Source organism: Bos indicus, chromosome 22 (assembly GCF_029378745.1).
Source record: "Bos indicus isolate NIAB-ARS_2022 breed Sahiwal x Tharparkar chromosome 22, NIAB-ARS_B.indTharparkar_mat_pri_1.0, whole genome shotgun sequence".
NCBI classification, from domain to species: domain Eukaryota; kingdom Metazoa; phylum Chordata; class Mammalia; order Artiodactyla; family Bovidae; genus Bos; species Bos indicus.
In genome coordinates, this window is record NC_091781.1 from 48598872 (window position 1) to 48613419 (window position 14548).

The window sequence follows — 14548 nt, forward strand, 5'->3', positions numbered from 1 at the left end:
AGTCGGATATGAGTGAACGACTTCACTTTCACCTTTCACTTTCATGCATTGGAGAAGGGAACGGCAACCTACTCTGGAGTTCTTCTCTGGAGAATCCCAGGGACGGGGGAGCCTGGCGGGCTGCCATCTATGGGGTTGCACAGAGTCGGACACGACTAAAGTGACTTAGCAGCAGCAGCTTCCGGCATTCTGAGAGGCTGTGCCATCCTGGGTAGGGTCTGGAGCCACTACCTGGGACCAGGACATTTTCACACATCTCAGCAATACAGACTGAGTTTAAAGGGATGAATGACTTTTTGATTCAGCAGCCAATAAAAAGAGGAACCCTGATTTAGACAAGAATTTATTTTCTGGACTACATGTTTACCATAGATTAAAATTAATATAATTTAATTCACATACAAAGACAACTGTGGAGGGACTACGTGGATACAACGTGACTTGGGGTAGGTGGAGCAACTTAGGGCACAGCACATTCAGGCCTGAGCAGACACCAGCTTGCTCATACCAGAGAAGTAGGATTTCTCTCTTTCACTCATCATTTCAAAATGCAGTGGCCTCCTGCAGAAGTTGCACTCGGCTGAGGAATGTGGCTTGAGTTCCAGCCCAACTCGCTTCCACGTGGCCAGCAGGTTATCTGTGAGGGGCAAGTTTTTTAAAATTAGAGGAAGTACATACCCAGGACAAATGGAAATATATGTCCCCAATAATAACTTGTATGCAAGAGTTCACAGCAGCATTCTTTTCTTTTTCATAATAATCAAAAAGTGGAGACAACCCAAACATCCACCAATTGATGGATAAACAAAATGTGGTGTATCTGTACTGAGGAAAATTATTTGGTAGGAATGAAGTGCTGATTCAAGCTACAACGTAGATGAAACCTTGAACACACTGTGCTGTGAAATAAGCCAGGCATAAAGGGCCATATATTGTACGATTCCATTTATATAAAATGTTATGTATAGGCAAGTCCACAGACAAAAAGTGGATCAAGGCTGGGATGTGGCTGCGAAGTGGTGTAAAGTTTCTCTCTGAGGTGATAAAAACATTCTGGCATCAGAGTGCTGACGGTTGCACAACATTACTTAAAAACCACTGAGTTATGTAATTTGAAGGTTAGAATTTGTTTTATATGAATTCTATCTTAATAGGCTGTTACTTAAAAAATAGAGAAAACCCAGGTCTGGCTTTACTTTACACCCTTCAGAGAAGAAGTTGCTCCCACATGGCTCCACTGTGTGGAACGGATCATTCCTTGCAGAGTAGCCCTAAAGGCTGGAGGCAGGGAAACCACCGTGGGTGGCGGTGGAGGCTCAGGAGAGCAACACACCTCCGAGGCAGAGGCAGCTATGGGCAGCCCGTTCAGTCTCTGCCTTCAGGTGGACACCGGGGGAAAGGCCTGGGTTACACACAACTATGAGAATATGAAATGCTGAACAGAAGGGGTTAGGTGTGTAGTCGGTTTTCAGGGAAGAGAGAAGTGCAGAGCTGAGCTCTGGAGGCCTGGGCAGGCTTAGGCTGTCAGAGGCATCTCTCCTGCAGCAGTCACCACTGGGGGTCCCTGAGTCACACAGACAGAGGCATGGATGGGAACAGTGAGCAGATAGCAGGCTCCCTCAGTGCTTCCAAAGAAGTGGAACAAACGACTAAACGTCTTTCACCCTTCTGTACCACCTGAGAATTCTTGATTACTTGGAAAAAGACAAATCTGAATGGCTTGAATTATAAATGCTGCAGATAGCTTCATGCCACTCTCCCGCGGGGCTCTGGCAGCTCCCTGGCTACTCACCCACAAAGTAGCTCATCATCTGTGGTGTGTGGTGGGGCGTGGGGGCGATGCGCAGCAGCTCCTCACCCCGGGGCACTGTGGGGTAATTGATCGCTTGGACATAGATATTATGTCTAGTCATTAGTTCATCACAGACCTCCGTGTTTTTAGCAGCATCTGCCACCTAAGATTGATAATAACAGAAGATAAGGCTGGAACCAGACAGCAGAGACTAGTCACACGCATGTCCAAGTGGCTTGGGCTCGACCTGCACATGCAAGCCTGGCAGAAAGGCAGAGTGCTGCCCCGACACCTGCAGTTTAAAGGGCTGTTCACCACAGATCAGAGAACTGAAACCATAGTAGAAGTAACTTTCACACTGATCTCCCTCCTAGGCTTCAAAGGGGGGTAGCGGGAGCTCCCATGAGCCTATTGATGGCAGGGGGTGTGTGCACCCTGGGGATGAAGGAAGCTTTGGTGATACCAGCTCTGTTACTCAGACGAATTCAACTGTGACGCCAACAGGGCTGCCCTTTGTAGCAGGCAGAGCAAGACCTGTGTCACAATGAAATGAATAAAAAGCCATACTTCACAGCTAGCCAAGCTCCGGCTTCCAGAGCTTCCCAGACTCAAGCTCTGTGTTTACCCTGTCAAGGCTAGTGCGCTGGAGAAGGAACCTCCAGCCTGCTGGGCTCAAAGGCTTCATTCTCATTGTGAAGTCAGCCAAAGGCAGAAACATGGCAGACAGCCACTGGCTACAGCCCTTGGCCCCAGCAGTCACCCTGCCCAGCCCAAGTTCAGGAAGGCGTGAACCAGAACATCTCCTGGTCAAGTGCAGAGGCCCAGCCCCCAGCAAGTGAGTCACAGACAGGCCATTACCCGGACGGGGATGATGTGACTGGGGCAGTGGACCACTGGCAGGCCAGCGTCCATCAGCATCTGCCTCATGAGCTTCACGTTGCGCTGGTGTTGGCGGCGAAGTGTTCGGCCCTCAGTGCTCCTCAGGATCCGCACAGACTCCAGTGCTCCAGCCAGCAGCATGGGCGGCAGGGAGGTGGTGAAAATGAAGCCCGCTGCGTAGGACCGGACGGTGTCGATCAGGGAACTCGTGCTGGCGATGTACCCTCCAACGCAGCCAATGGCTTTGCCTAGGAGACAGGTTCATTTATTACAGCGACTGCCCTAAATGTGCACAGCCAGGCGCTGCAGACCCTCAGAACACTTACTCTTCTCTCTCTCCTTTGTTTGTCCTAAGACTGAAATCAAGGGACAGCAGCCCATTTCCAAAAGGGAAAAAGCTGACTGTTACAAAAGGGTCTTGCCCAAAGACAAATGGCCAAGCTGGTGTCTGACCAGGATCAAAGCGCAGGTCTCCAGACTAGGTGTTGCACCAGCGGCTGGTCCCAGCATGCCTAACACCAAGTGCCACCTCCCTCTGTCCTCCCTGCCCACCCAGGTCGGCTGCATCCCCCGCACTCTGCACTGCGCCTGCTCTGGACAGGGTCCAGCTGGGTGCTCACTGTGAGTGTTACCCTTCAGGCCAGAATGTCAGCCAGCTAAAGACACTAACTTGTTTTGGCAGGACCGGTATTAATTTCTACTTAAGTAATCACAAAACTCCAACAAGGAAAACTCAGACCCTGTTATGGTTGATTTAGGGCTGGCCTCATTTTTCCTTCTTCTTGAGTTCCCTTATATAATCAGGATCTCAGGTTTCAAGATTAAGGGCTCCAGAAGAGTCCTCCTCAATCTTAAATATTATGTTCTGTAATTAACATTCTTGCTTCAACCCCACACATGATTGGACTGGTATAAGATGTCACAATGGAAAATTTTTCTCTCCAGCCCTTTTCATCTCTCAGGGACCATACCTTCAAAGGGCCCACGTCATGGGAGCTCTTTACAAGAAAAGGGCAGCTGGAATCAGGACAGGACACTTGAACAAGAGTTCCCCTCCTGGCAGGGCTCTGCCCCAAGAGCCCCAGGCTCTCCTGGTCTGCACAATGTTCTCATGCCCCTTAACGGGGCTGAAGGACACTCTTTTTTGCTTGCCATTCCTTTACCAGTGCAGACCGTAAAGTGGCATTAGCCAGCCACTGCGTGTGTCTCCAACTGCTTTACTAACTTCTGAAATTCTCAAATTTGTATAGATGATGTTTTTATTTCATAGACGAAGAGAAGGCCTGTAGTAATTGTCTGTATACTGTTCACTTATATTCTTCAAACTGAGGTAGGGGTCTGCTGTTACCTCCATGAGGAAACTGAGGCACAGAGAAGTTAACCACCAATCCAAGGTCACACCGATAGTGAGTTACACAGGCAAGACTTACACCCAGCAGGCAGCATGGCTATGGAGTCTGGAGTTGCTCCAAGAGACGCTGCCTCTCAACTAGGAGGAGCAGAGGATATACAAAGACACTGGGTGAACTGGACTGTTCCCATGTGCTAGGGACAGAGCTCAGCTTCACAACCCAGCACCTGAACCTGTAGCTCCAGGAGAACAGCACTAAAATTCTTCCTTTTTATTTCTTTTTAATATAAGGGAACAATCTGATGTAGAGAGAGTAAAAGCTATTGTCACGGTGTATACCTAGACCCACAACTATGTTTGGAATGAGCTCAGAGAGCAACAAATGGTAATTCCGTCATGTTAGGCTATGAGATTTACTTTGATTCTGCTGGCCAGGCCTCCATGACTCAAGGGATTCTGCTAAGCTGTGCCACTCACTGAGAAAATGAAAACTTGCTCAAAAAAATGACCCAGGCTTTAGATGCTATCAGACCATCTCCTCACCTGACCCATTAGACCAGCAGTCCTTGCTTTTGTTGTTTAGTTGCTAAATTTTGTCCGACTCTTTTGCAACCCCATAGACTAGTCCCCAGGCTCCTCTGTCCATGGGATTTCCTAGGCAAGAATACTGGAGTGGGTTGCCATTTCCTCCTCTAGGGGATCTTTCTGACCTAGGGATGGAACTCTCATCTCCTGCACTGGCAGGTGGATTCTTTACCACTGAGTCAGAATTTAATTTTAGTATGGATTACAGACTGTGCAGAGTATACATACCAAGTGTTCCAGAAATGATGTCCATTTTTGGCATAACTCCATCCCGATCGCCAATCCCTCCGCCTTGCAGCCCGTAGAGCCCCACTGCGTGGACCTCATCCACGAAGGTGATTGCTCCAAACTCGTGGGCCACGTCACACAGCTCTTCCAGTGGGCACACTGCCCCTGAGGAGAGACCACAGACCATGCTGAAGCACTTGCTGTGTCACAGATTTCCGTTTTGGTAAGGATTAGAACACAATAACTTACCTTCTAAGATATTTTTAATATGGGGAAAGCAATGAACTTCCCCCAGTTTCTGGACTGTTTGGAGATTTGGAGCTTAGTAAAAGCCAAAGTAGAATATCTACCTACAATCACCCAAATCTATACGGTGTCCCCCAACTACAAAATCCTGGCAGAAAGTGAAAAGAAAAGAAACTACAAAAATAACATCACGCTTTTAAGTTCAGGCCCTGTTTTCATTAAAAGTTTTCAGGCTGGCCTCTAGATAGACTTACCGTCCATTGAGTGGACAGTTTCAAAGGCGACAATCTTGGGGACGGCAGGGTCGGACCTCTGCAGCAGTTCCCGGAGGTGGCTGACATCGTTGTGGCGGAAGATGTACTTTGGCACTCCACTGTTTCGAATCCCTTGGATCATGGAGGCATGGTTCCCAGCGTCAGAGTAAATCTCACAGCCTAACAAGACAAAAATGCGCTTTATTGCCATCTGTACCAAAGCCATATTATTTTCTCAACAGTCAAGGACAACAGACTTGGCCCTGAAAATGCTACCTTGCCCCGTAGGAAAAAGGCCCTGCATGCCAGTTTCTTTCTGGCAAAATAACTAACTAGTGCTTCTCCTCTGAGAAGGCCCAAAGATATAAAATAACCCAGTGGGACACAGTTAATCTCCTTTTAAATCTGGCTGCCTCACTCCAAACTCAATCAAAAGGTAACTACACATGATTAAGAGAATTCTCCAAAAGATTTTCTTGGAATACAAAGCACACTGGAAGCAATTACTGTAAGGACAAGCCCTGCAAGTCTGATTCTTCATTGTTATCCTGCTCCACTGGAACTCAGAATGTAATACTTCGTGAAGTGTTAACTCAGTTTATAAGTTCCTAGCGTATCTCTTGAGTGGTTTCGGTAAGTCTTTTTTGTCATCTTCCTGTTATTACTAAGAAACCCAGACAGTTCTAAGGCACCCACAGCAGGCTTCCTACCTGGCATCATCTTAGCCAGAGTGAAGAGGGTCGAGTCATTGGCCACAAAGCACGAGGAGAACAAGAGTGCAGCATCTTTTCCATGGAGGTCAGCCAGCTCCTGCTCCAGGTCCACGTGGAATTTACTAGTTCCAGAAATATTTCTAGTACCCCCTGCTCCAGTACCATGCTGTTTCAAAGTGTCTCTTTTAAAAAAAAAAAAAAAAGCAAACAGAAAATAAATCTCATGGTTCTGAATACTATAAGAACAGTTCCTCCCGCTAGGATCCAGGAGACTCAAACTGATGCTGATGTAGCGCTTCTTTCCCTGTGAATATGGGGCCAGGAATTTCAACCACTTCCTGTCTAGACTGGGTGGGAGAAAGTCTCAACATCAGGGTGATGATGCCTCTGGGGGGATCAAGAGCAAGTGTCCACTTACCAGTTTAGTTAATTTACGAAGGTTTCTTTTCTCTGACAAACATCTCTTTCTCCAATAACATGACCTCAGGCTCTAGAGGGACATCTTGACTGATTGTCGGTTATACCCTCTGCGAACCAGTCCCATAATCTTAGGCTGTCTCTATTACTAAACCTCAGACTGGGCTCTCTCTGGCAAGCCTCCTTGCGGAATTTGGCCAGCAACTCTCTCAGGTGTCCTTAACCGTGGCAAACCTCCTGAAGGACATGAATGACGGGCTGTACCATCCCCTGCTGCTCAATTTGTATTTCTCCATCCACACCTACAAGGCAGGGCACGTATGTGCAAGACTGCTTGGTGTAAGAGGGGTCCTTGCTTATGGAGAAGTAGGAAGTGAGCAGACATATATTCAACAAGCGCATAAACTTGAACCCTTGCACAAAGAGGGGCTCCATCAACTACTTACACTTTAGAGTTCTCTAAAATTAATGTGTACATGTTTTTAAAGGCTAAAAATTTAGCTTTTAAAATTTTCCCCTATAAAAGATCCAATCCCTGTAAATTATCAGTGTGTTGCTAAGTCATGCTCATGCCAGTGGTATCTGAAAGCTGAGAGCTACTTACATGACGGCTCCACACACCCGTGGGTGGCGACTCATTCCTAGGTAGTCATTGCTACACCAGACAGACACCTGCTTTTTGCTGATGAGAGAGTCCGAATAGTCATCTGCCATGGGGAAGCATTGCGCCTTCCGGTTCACAGTTTTGAAAACTCGATAGCTATGGTCATTTTTTTTCTCATCAATTTTCTTCTCAAAGAAACGATCATACTGAAAAGTGCAAACAGCTAAAAACCAAACAAAAGACGGTACAATCTGATGGTTAAAAAGCACATCTAGGCTTTGGTGGAAGACCTGGGTTCCCATCCCAGCTCGGTCACTTGGCAGTAGGGAGGCTCTGGACAACTGAAGGAAGTACTCATCTGGGCAAGTTTCTTGATGCCCTCATCTTAAGACTGTATGTGTCTCAAAGGACACTGTATGTGCCAAGCATTTAACATAATCCCCACTCGATAGCTCAGTTGGTAAAGAATCCTCCTGTAATGCAGGAGACCCCGGTTTAATTCATGAGTCAGGAAGATCTCCTGGAGAAGGGAAAGGCTACCCACTCCCGTATAATGGTCTGGAGGACTCCATGGACTGTATACTCCATGGGGTTGCAAAGAGTAGGACACGACTGAGCGACTTTCACTTTTCACTTTCCGTGAGCAGACAGTAGGTGCTAAGAGAGAGGATGCAGGCTCTCAACAGGACTGGCATTTACTATAGTCAAGAGCACCCACCTGCATCAAGCAAGGGGCATGTTTTTTTTTTTAATTAATTTGGCTGCACTGGGTCTTATTAATACTTGTGGCATGCAGAATCTTCCACTGTGGTATGAGGGATCTTCAGTTGCGGCGTGTGAGATCTAGTTACCTGACCAGGGATACAACTTGGGTGCCCTGCCTTTGGAGTGCTAAGTCCTAACCACTGGACCACCAGGGAAGTCCCAGGGACATGGTTTTTAACCCTCAACTCACCATGCAATTGTATGTTTAATCTGATGTATGTTTAAGTTATAAACGGTCTTCCACTAGGCAAATATCAAGGAGACTTACATTTTGGCAAGTTATCTTGAAGAAGGTGGGACACTCTTTCTGGTCGCTGCTTTCGCATGATATCCTGAAAGTTCTTCAACAGTCCATTCAGCTCCCCTCCTTCGGTCTTCACGTTAATCACACTGGGATTCACTGAAGTTTGGGCAACCTCTGGAAAACAAGTAACAAGAGGCACAGGGGATCAGTGTTCTATTCTGAGTCCACAATACCTTCCAGACATATTGTCAAAAATGGCTTACTGCCTAGTTCATAAAAATAGCCCATCATAACCAAAGTGAGATGTAACTGAATATATGAAGCCTCTCTTCTTTAGTTACTGTTTGATTTTGTTTTCAGAGCTACCAGCCAGCTTTGAGGAACATTAAACTCTGAAGCTTTTTTTTTTGCCCCCTGGCTGGTTAGTATGCCTTCCCCACTGCACCCCCCCAAACCCTAACTGAGACAATTTTCTTTATAGAAAACAATTCCAGCCATTTGATCATTTCTGCTGGCGAGGTTTCTTGGGGACCTTGTGTGTTCCATGGATACAGCCACAAATGGAATAAAGGCTACCTTGGGAGTCCTAAGACCAGCACTAATTGTAGTAACACTGTTTTTTCCCTTTTATCCCACCAGATGATGGGAAAGAAACACAGGGCAACCAGTTAACAGTTTATGCCTGCGGGGTATTTTCAGAAATTAGTTACTGTAAAAGCTGGTCACACCCTACACAACACAGAGTAAAGAAACTCCCACATTTACCACACAGTCCCCTATCCGGATGACCTTTCTCCTTGGCCCTAAAAGAGGAAGATGCGGACACAAAAACTCCCCTAGTAATAGCTCAGACAAATCTGAGGGTCTGGAGGAGCCGAAGGGCCTCTTCACTCTTGTGAGGGTCCCTGTCAGTTTACCTTCCCTCACGGCATGCATCTCCTGCACATCTTCCTGAAGCGCCAGGCTGGCTTTGCGGAAGACACTGCTGCCGCCCTGGCTCATCTCGGCTGCCAGGAAAGGGCATTTGCTCCCAGTGCCCTGGCTCGAGGCGAGGGAAGGGTGTCCAGACGGAAGCTGCGTGCCATCTGCAGTCTGCTGGGACCCATCAGGAGCCTGCTGGGATCCATCAGGAGCCTGCTGCACTTCGGCTTTGGCGGCTTTGTCCTCTGAGGGGGAAACGGAAAAACTGAAGCATCGGATCTGGCTGCTCGGGACACAGAAGCCCACTTGTTTCTTTCTCTTGTTGCCTCGAAGACACACTTTATACTTCCTCTACCTCAGGATCCAGACACCTGGGTTCTGCAAATTCAACTGCTTTCTCATCTGTCTCACTGGAAACAATGCTCCTGTGAAGAGTTAACTGGCACAGTCCACCTACTGCTCAAACCCACAGTACCTCTCACTTATCAATCCCCAAAGTAGTACTTTCTAGTTCTAAACGGCCCTGCATTCTTGAGCTGGATTATTTTCAGTAAATCTGCCCCAAGTACACTCAGCATATTTCATGAGAGGACACACTCTTGAAGTAATTGGAAATAGTCATACAGCTTTTTCTCTACTAATATTTTCTAGACCAAAAACATTGGTTTAGATTCTTGACCAAAAGCGTGCTGTTGCTTAACATATAAACTATCAGTTTTCTCTAAATGGCTCAAAGAAGTTCATGACTTAACACAGTTGGCTGGGAATTAATTTCCTAGACTTCCCTCTCTCCTTGAGCAAATGTGTTCATCTTCCTTCTGGAAGTCTTTCTTCATCATCCTGGGATATTCCTGTGAGTCATAGGCCAGGCTCTCCTATAACTTGGGTAAGATGTCTCCATACAGTAATATAGTTTTTATCAACATCTTCTAAAAGGAAAGTAAAAAAAAAACACCCAGAAATGGGACTTTCCTGGCAGTCCAGTGGTTAGGACTCTGCATTTCCATTACAGGACGGCACAGGTTCAATCCCTGATCAGGGAACTATGATCTCGTATGCCATGTGGCATGGCCAAAAAAAATTGCTTTCAAGTTCATTTCATTCACTGTAAGAGTCATTAAATACATATTCATTGTAGGAAGTCTAGAAAAACCGAGTTCTATCATTCAAAATATAACCATTAAAAAAAAAATAATAACCATTTCAGGACTTCCCTGGTGGTCTAGTGGCTAAGACTCCACAATTCTACTACAGGGGGCACAGGTCCCTGGTTGGGGAAGTTGCACATGCTTTGCAGTGTGGCAAAACAAAAACACCAGAAAACCAGAAAACAAACAACCCCCTGCCATAACCACTGCAGACAACTTGGCATATTAACTGTCTTTTCCCTTTTGTACAGGTTTAGAAAAAGTTTTACTTTTTCTGTATGTTGTTGAAGTGAAAGTCGCCTAGTCATGTCTGACTCTTTGTGACCCCATGGACTACGTAGTCCATGGATTTCTGGCCAGAATACTGAAGTGGGTAGCTGTTCCCTTCTCCAGCGGATCTTCCCAACCCAGGGATCGAACTCAGGTCTCCCCCACTGCAGGCAGATTCTTTACCAGCTGAGCCACCTGTATGCTTGTTTTAATATGCCCTTTTCATTATAAAGATCTATGTAAGCTAGTAAATATTTTGAGTATCATCTGGGATGGTTACATAATAGTCTATCAAGTGGACAAGTCACATTTTACTCAACCAGGAATACAAGAGGAATCTATTGTTAAGAGACTGGTAAAACAGGGTTTTGATTGTTCAGTTAAAAAAAGCCATAACTAATTCCTAAACAATGGTAAGGAGGAAAAAAAAATCCTACAAAGGATTAAATCCTTTCTACTAAAAGAAAAAAACATTCTTTTCTTACAAGTTCACACTCAAAGAACATACCTAACAAGCCTGTAGGGTAAATTATTCCCCAGAATTAAGTGGAATCTGAAAAGTTGAATTCTCTCCTGGAAAAGACTAGAACTAAATCTCTGATCTCTTTCTTAAAAACAAAATTTTAAAATTAATATACAAAGATATATGTGTTGAAAAATTACTACTTTAACAAATTCTGTATGATTCCACTTAAGTGACATTTCTAGAGTAGTCAAAGTCAGAGAAAGTTCAATCATGTCTGCCAGGGCCTGGGGGAGGAAAATGGGGGCGGGGGGAGTTAGGATTGAGTTGCCACAGAGTTTCAGTCTGGGACACTGAAAAGAGTTCTGGACATTGCATGGTGGTGATGGCTGCACAACAATATGAATATACTTAATACCACTGTATACTTAAAAGTGGTTGCAATGGGAAGTTTTATATGTACTTGGCCACAGTAAAAAAAAAAAAAAAAAAAAAAGTAAAAGAATAAGGACAGCATGCTTGCATTTATTTGGAGCTCTGTTACTAGTTCTGGCCAATAGCTGTTATATGTTGCTTCCTGGCTAAAATACCCAAGAGCTGGTGGGGATCAGTGAGTATCTGATGACACTAGGAAACTGCATCATCTTTTAGATGTGATAATGGTACTGTGATGGTGGGTTTAGAACTCATATCTTTTAAAGGTACAATACTGATATTTACAGAGGAGATTTCTGGAACCAGTTTCAAAATAGTACAGTGGGAGTGAAAGTGAAAGTGAAGTCGCTCAGTCGTGTCTGACTCTTAGCAACCCCATGGACTGCAGCCCACCAGGCTCCTCCGTCCATGGGATTTTCCAGGCAAGAGTACTGGAGTAGGGTGCCATTGCCTTCTCCGTTAACAGCGGCTAAATGGGGACACAAGTGAAACAAAATTGGCTCTCACTGATTATTGTTGTTCAAAATTGAAATTTACTGTTATGAAGTTTTTAAAAGATGAGCTGATTTGAGACCTTCTCACTTTCCCCTCATGCAATAGTGACCCAAAAGCCATCTATTTCAGCAGTAAAGCTGTAGGACACCAAAGTGTGAACCCCAGGTCACTGCTTAGAAGAAAATGGCCTTGATGACCCAAAGTGTGAACAAGATGACCTGCCTTGTATGAACAAGATAGAAATCTTTTGTGTGTTAAGCCCGTGAGATTCAGGGGTTGCTAGATGCCTCAGTGTAGCCTAACGTAACTGAAAAGCACACAGGCACAGTTGACTTTCTGGGTTTCCCTGGTGGCTCAGATGGTACAGAACCTGCTTGGAGAAGGAAATGGCAAGCCACTCCAGTACTCTTGCCTGGAGAATCCTGTGGACAGAGGAGCGTGACAGGCTATAGCCCATGGGGTCACAAAAGAGTCAGACTCAACTGAGCAACTAACAGAATTGACTTTGAAGATGGTTTAGTCTGGAATAGCCCACATGGTCTGGAGCCAGACAAAAAGATAAAAGTATAAGATAAGTGACTCAGACTTCCCTTATGGTCTAGTGGCTGAGACTCTGCTCCCCAGTGCCGGAGGCTTGGGATGGATCCCTGGTCAGGGAACTAGATTTCACATGTCGCAACTAAGACCTTGGTGTAGCCAAATAAACAAGTGATTAAAAAAAAAAAAGGGGGTGACTGCCTAAGTAATTAGCAGGAATTTGGGAAGGCATAGCACAGAGAAAGCAGTTGAGGGCAAAAGGCACAGGTCAGGCAACATAGCAAAGGCAAGGAAAAAAAAGAAGAAGAAAATCACAACTTTAGAAGTTACAGACTTCTAGATTCCATCTTTACAGAAAGATTCTAGATTCTTAGGCTTCCATGAATGAGGCACTGACAAACTCCCAACAGATACCAACATGCAATCCATAAGGTGGAACACTGGCCACTGTTTCACCTTTAAAGATGTGAAAACTAAAAGTGCCTACTTTGTGGGGTTAGGATGATGATTCCATGAGATAATCTATGCAAAGAACTGAGCCTGGCACACAGTAACCCCCTCAGCGTGACCCTCGTCAGCACTGTGCACAAGAACTGCTTCCAGGGTCTTGTAATGAATGCAGACATCCCACCACCCTCTACTTCATTGCTAAGGACACTTACTCTCATTAGCTGGAGGGGTTTCTGTGACCTGCTGGCAGAGTACTGCTGAAGTGGACAGGGCCCGAGGGGCTGGCTTGGCCCCAATTTCCATCATCTTAGGGCAGTTTTGGGCATAGAACAATAGAGATTTGCCTGCCTTCTGCAGAAAGGCTTGAGGCACTCGGGATAAGAATGGGCAGCGACGAACAACAGTCTCCATCTCCCGGAGGTACACTGATCCTGCACAAAGATGAGGAGTGACACCAACACTTGTTAATATTTGTGCAAATACCACCCCAAGGTCACTGGATTGTCACCTGAAGTCTGTAGCAAGGGTACCCTGGGATACTAATGAGTCTCACTCAAAAATGTCTAAGGACAGCGCTGATGAGAGACTAAGAAGTGGTGACCACACGCAACCCAGATCACCATCTTCTTCATTCCCCAGCTACTTAAAAAGGCACCTGCAAAGCTACTTTACCAAATACCGTAAATAATGATGAGTAATAACCAAGGGGCTGGGACATGAGGGACAAGTCAGGAACAGGTTTGGGAAGTCAGAGGCTCCTTGAGAAAGATGCACAGTGCAGACAAGACACCTTGGCACCCACCCAGGTGGTGAAGTGAGGCCAGGGAAGAAGCCACTGTCATCCATCCAGGCAGAGAGGACTCTTAGGGATCCTGATCTTCTCCTGGTCCCCACACACTCCCAAAACTCTCAAGAAGGCATCCAGTCCAGCCCGGGGTTCCTGAGGCCAGGATTTCCCCGAGGGTATGCCCCTACAGTTCCATGAACTGGGCATAACTGAGAAAGGAGAGGCGTACAGAAGGCCAAGGGTACAAGGGGAAATGCCGCTTGGACTAACTGGGAAGAAGCAAGGGTTAAAAAACGAGGGCCTTGGGTCTGGCGGAAAGCGGTGGTCCTGGGCAGGGGAGGCCAGAAGTTAACGGGTAGAGGTGGGGGAGGAAGTGTCTAGGACTCGAGATTAACGAGGTGTCTAAGACAGGGATTCGAAAGCAGTCGGTTAAGTGGCAAATGGCCATTCGAAAGTGGTCGGTTAAATGGGGAATGGCGGAAGGGGCCGATGTGGTAGGAGATCGGGACAAAAAAAGTTGACCCCGAGGTGGAGGGTGATTAGTGCGGTGGGGGATGGGGTCCCAACGGCTAGGGCAGCGGGGCGCCGGCAGGCAGGGCACGCGGGGATCGGGTTGCCCCCGGCTGCGCCGCACGCAGAGCGCGGGGCCCTCACCTGCGCGGGGAACTCGGCGGAGGTGGCGGAGGCCGCAGGTACCCAAGTGGAAGCGTCGAACCAAGCCTTGCCCTTGTCTGCGAGAACCCTCAGGCCGTGATCCCTGTCGTCCTAATATACACTCAGATGGGCAGCTGCGCATGCGCCGCGGAGGAGTGCGGCTTCTGCGCAGGCGTGCCGCGGAAAGGGCAGGGCGGGGCGAGGCGAGGAGGCGCTCCTTGGACTTTGACTGGATAACTGGGACTGCCAGTAGTGGGGATGAAGTGCAGTGCTGTACAGGAGCGGATACCTTCATCCCGCACCACCTTGC

At 46.7% G+C, this 14548-nt stretch overlaps 1 protein-coding gene across 2 annotated transcripts; it reads right to left on the bottom strand.

Annotated features, from left to right (window-relative positions):
- Positions 1–327: 327 nt before the first annotated feature.
- Positions 328–14548, bottom strand: ALAS1 (5'-aminolevulinate synthase 1). 2 transcript variants are annotated; one of them, XM_019984867.2, is made up of 11 exons: positions 14239–14396; positions 13010–13228; positions 8996–9244; positions 8103–8252; positions 7070–7292; positions 6046–6230; positions 5336–5515; positions 4836–5000; positions 2651–2919; positions 1793–1955; positions 328–637 (listed from the first exon to the last, which is right to left on the bottom strand). In XM_019984867.2, exons 1-11 carry the CDS (start codon positions 14378–14380, stop codon positions 477–479), a joined length of 2106 nt encoding a protein of 701 aa, XP_019840426.1. In that variant the 5' UTR covers positions 14381–14396; the 3' UTR covers positions 328–476. The 2 variants fall into 2 exon arrangements, with proteins under 2 accessions (XP_019840426.1, XP_070632690.1); XM_070776589.1 differs by lacking the exon at positions 13010–13228 and having other exon boundaries at positions 14239–14548.

Coding starts and splice junctions, on each gene's coding strand:
- ALAS1 (XM_019984867.2), bottom strand. CDS start 14,380: ATGCGCAGCTGCCCATCTGAGTGTATATTAGGACGACAGGGATCACGG. Junction 13,229..14,238: donor CCGCCGAGTTCCCCGCGCAG/GTGAGGGCCCCG, acceptor ATCTTTGTGCAG/GATCAGTGTACCTCCGGGAG. Junction 7,293..8,102: donor TCAAGATAACTTGCCAAAAT/GTAAGTCTCCTT, acceptor TTTGGTTTTTAG/CTGTTTGCACTTTTCAGTAT.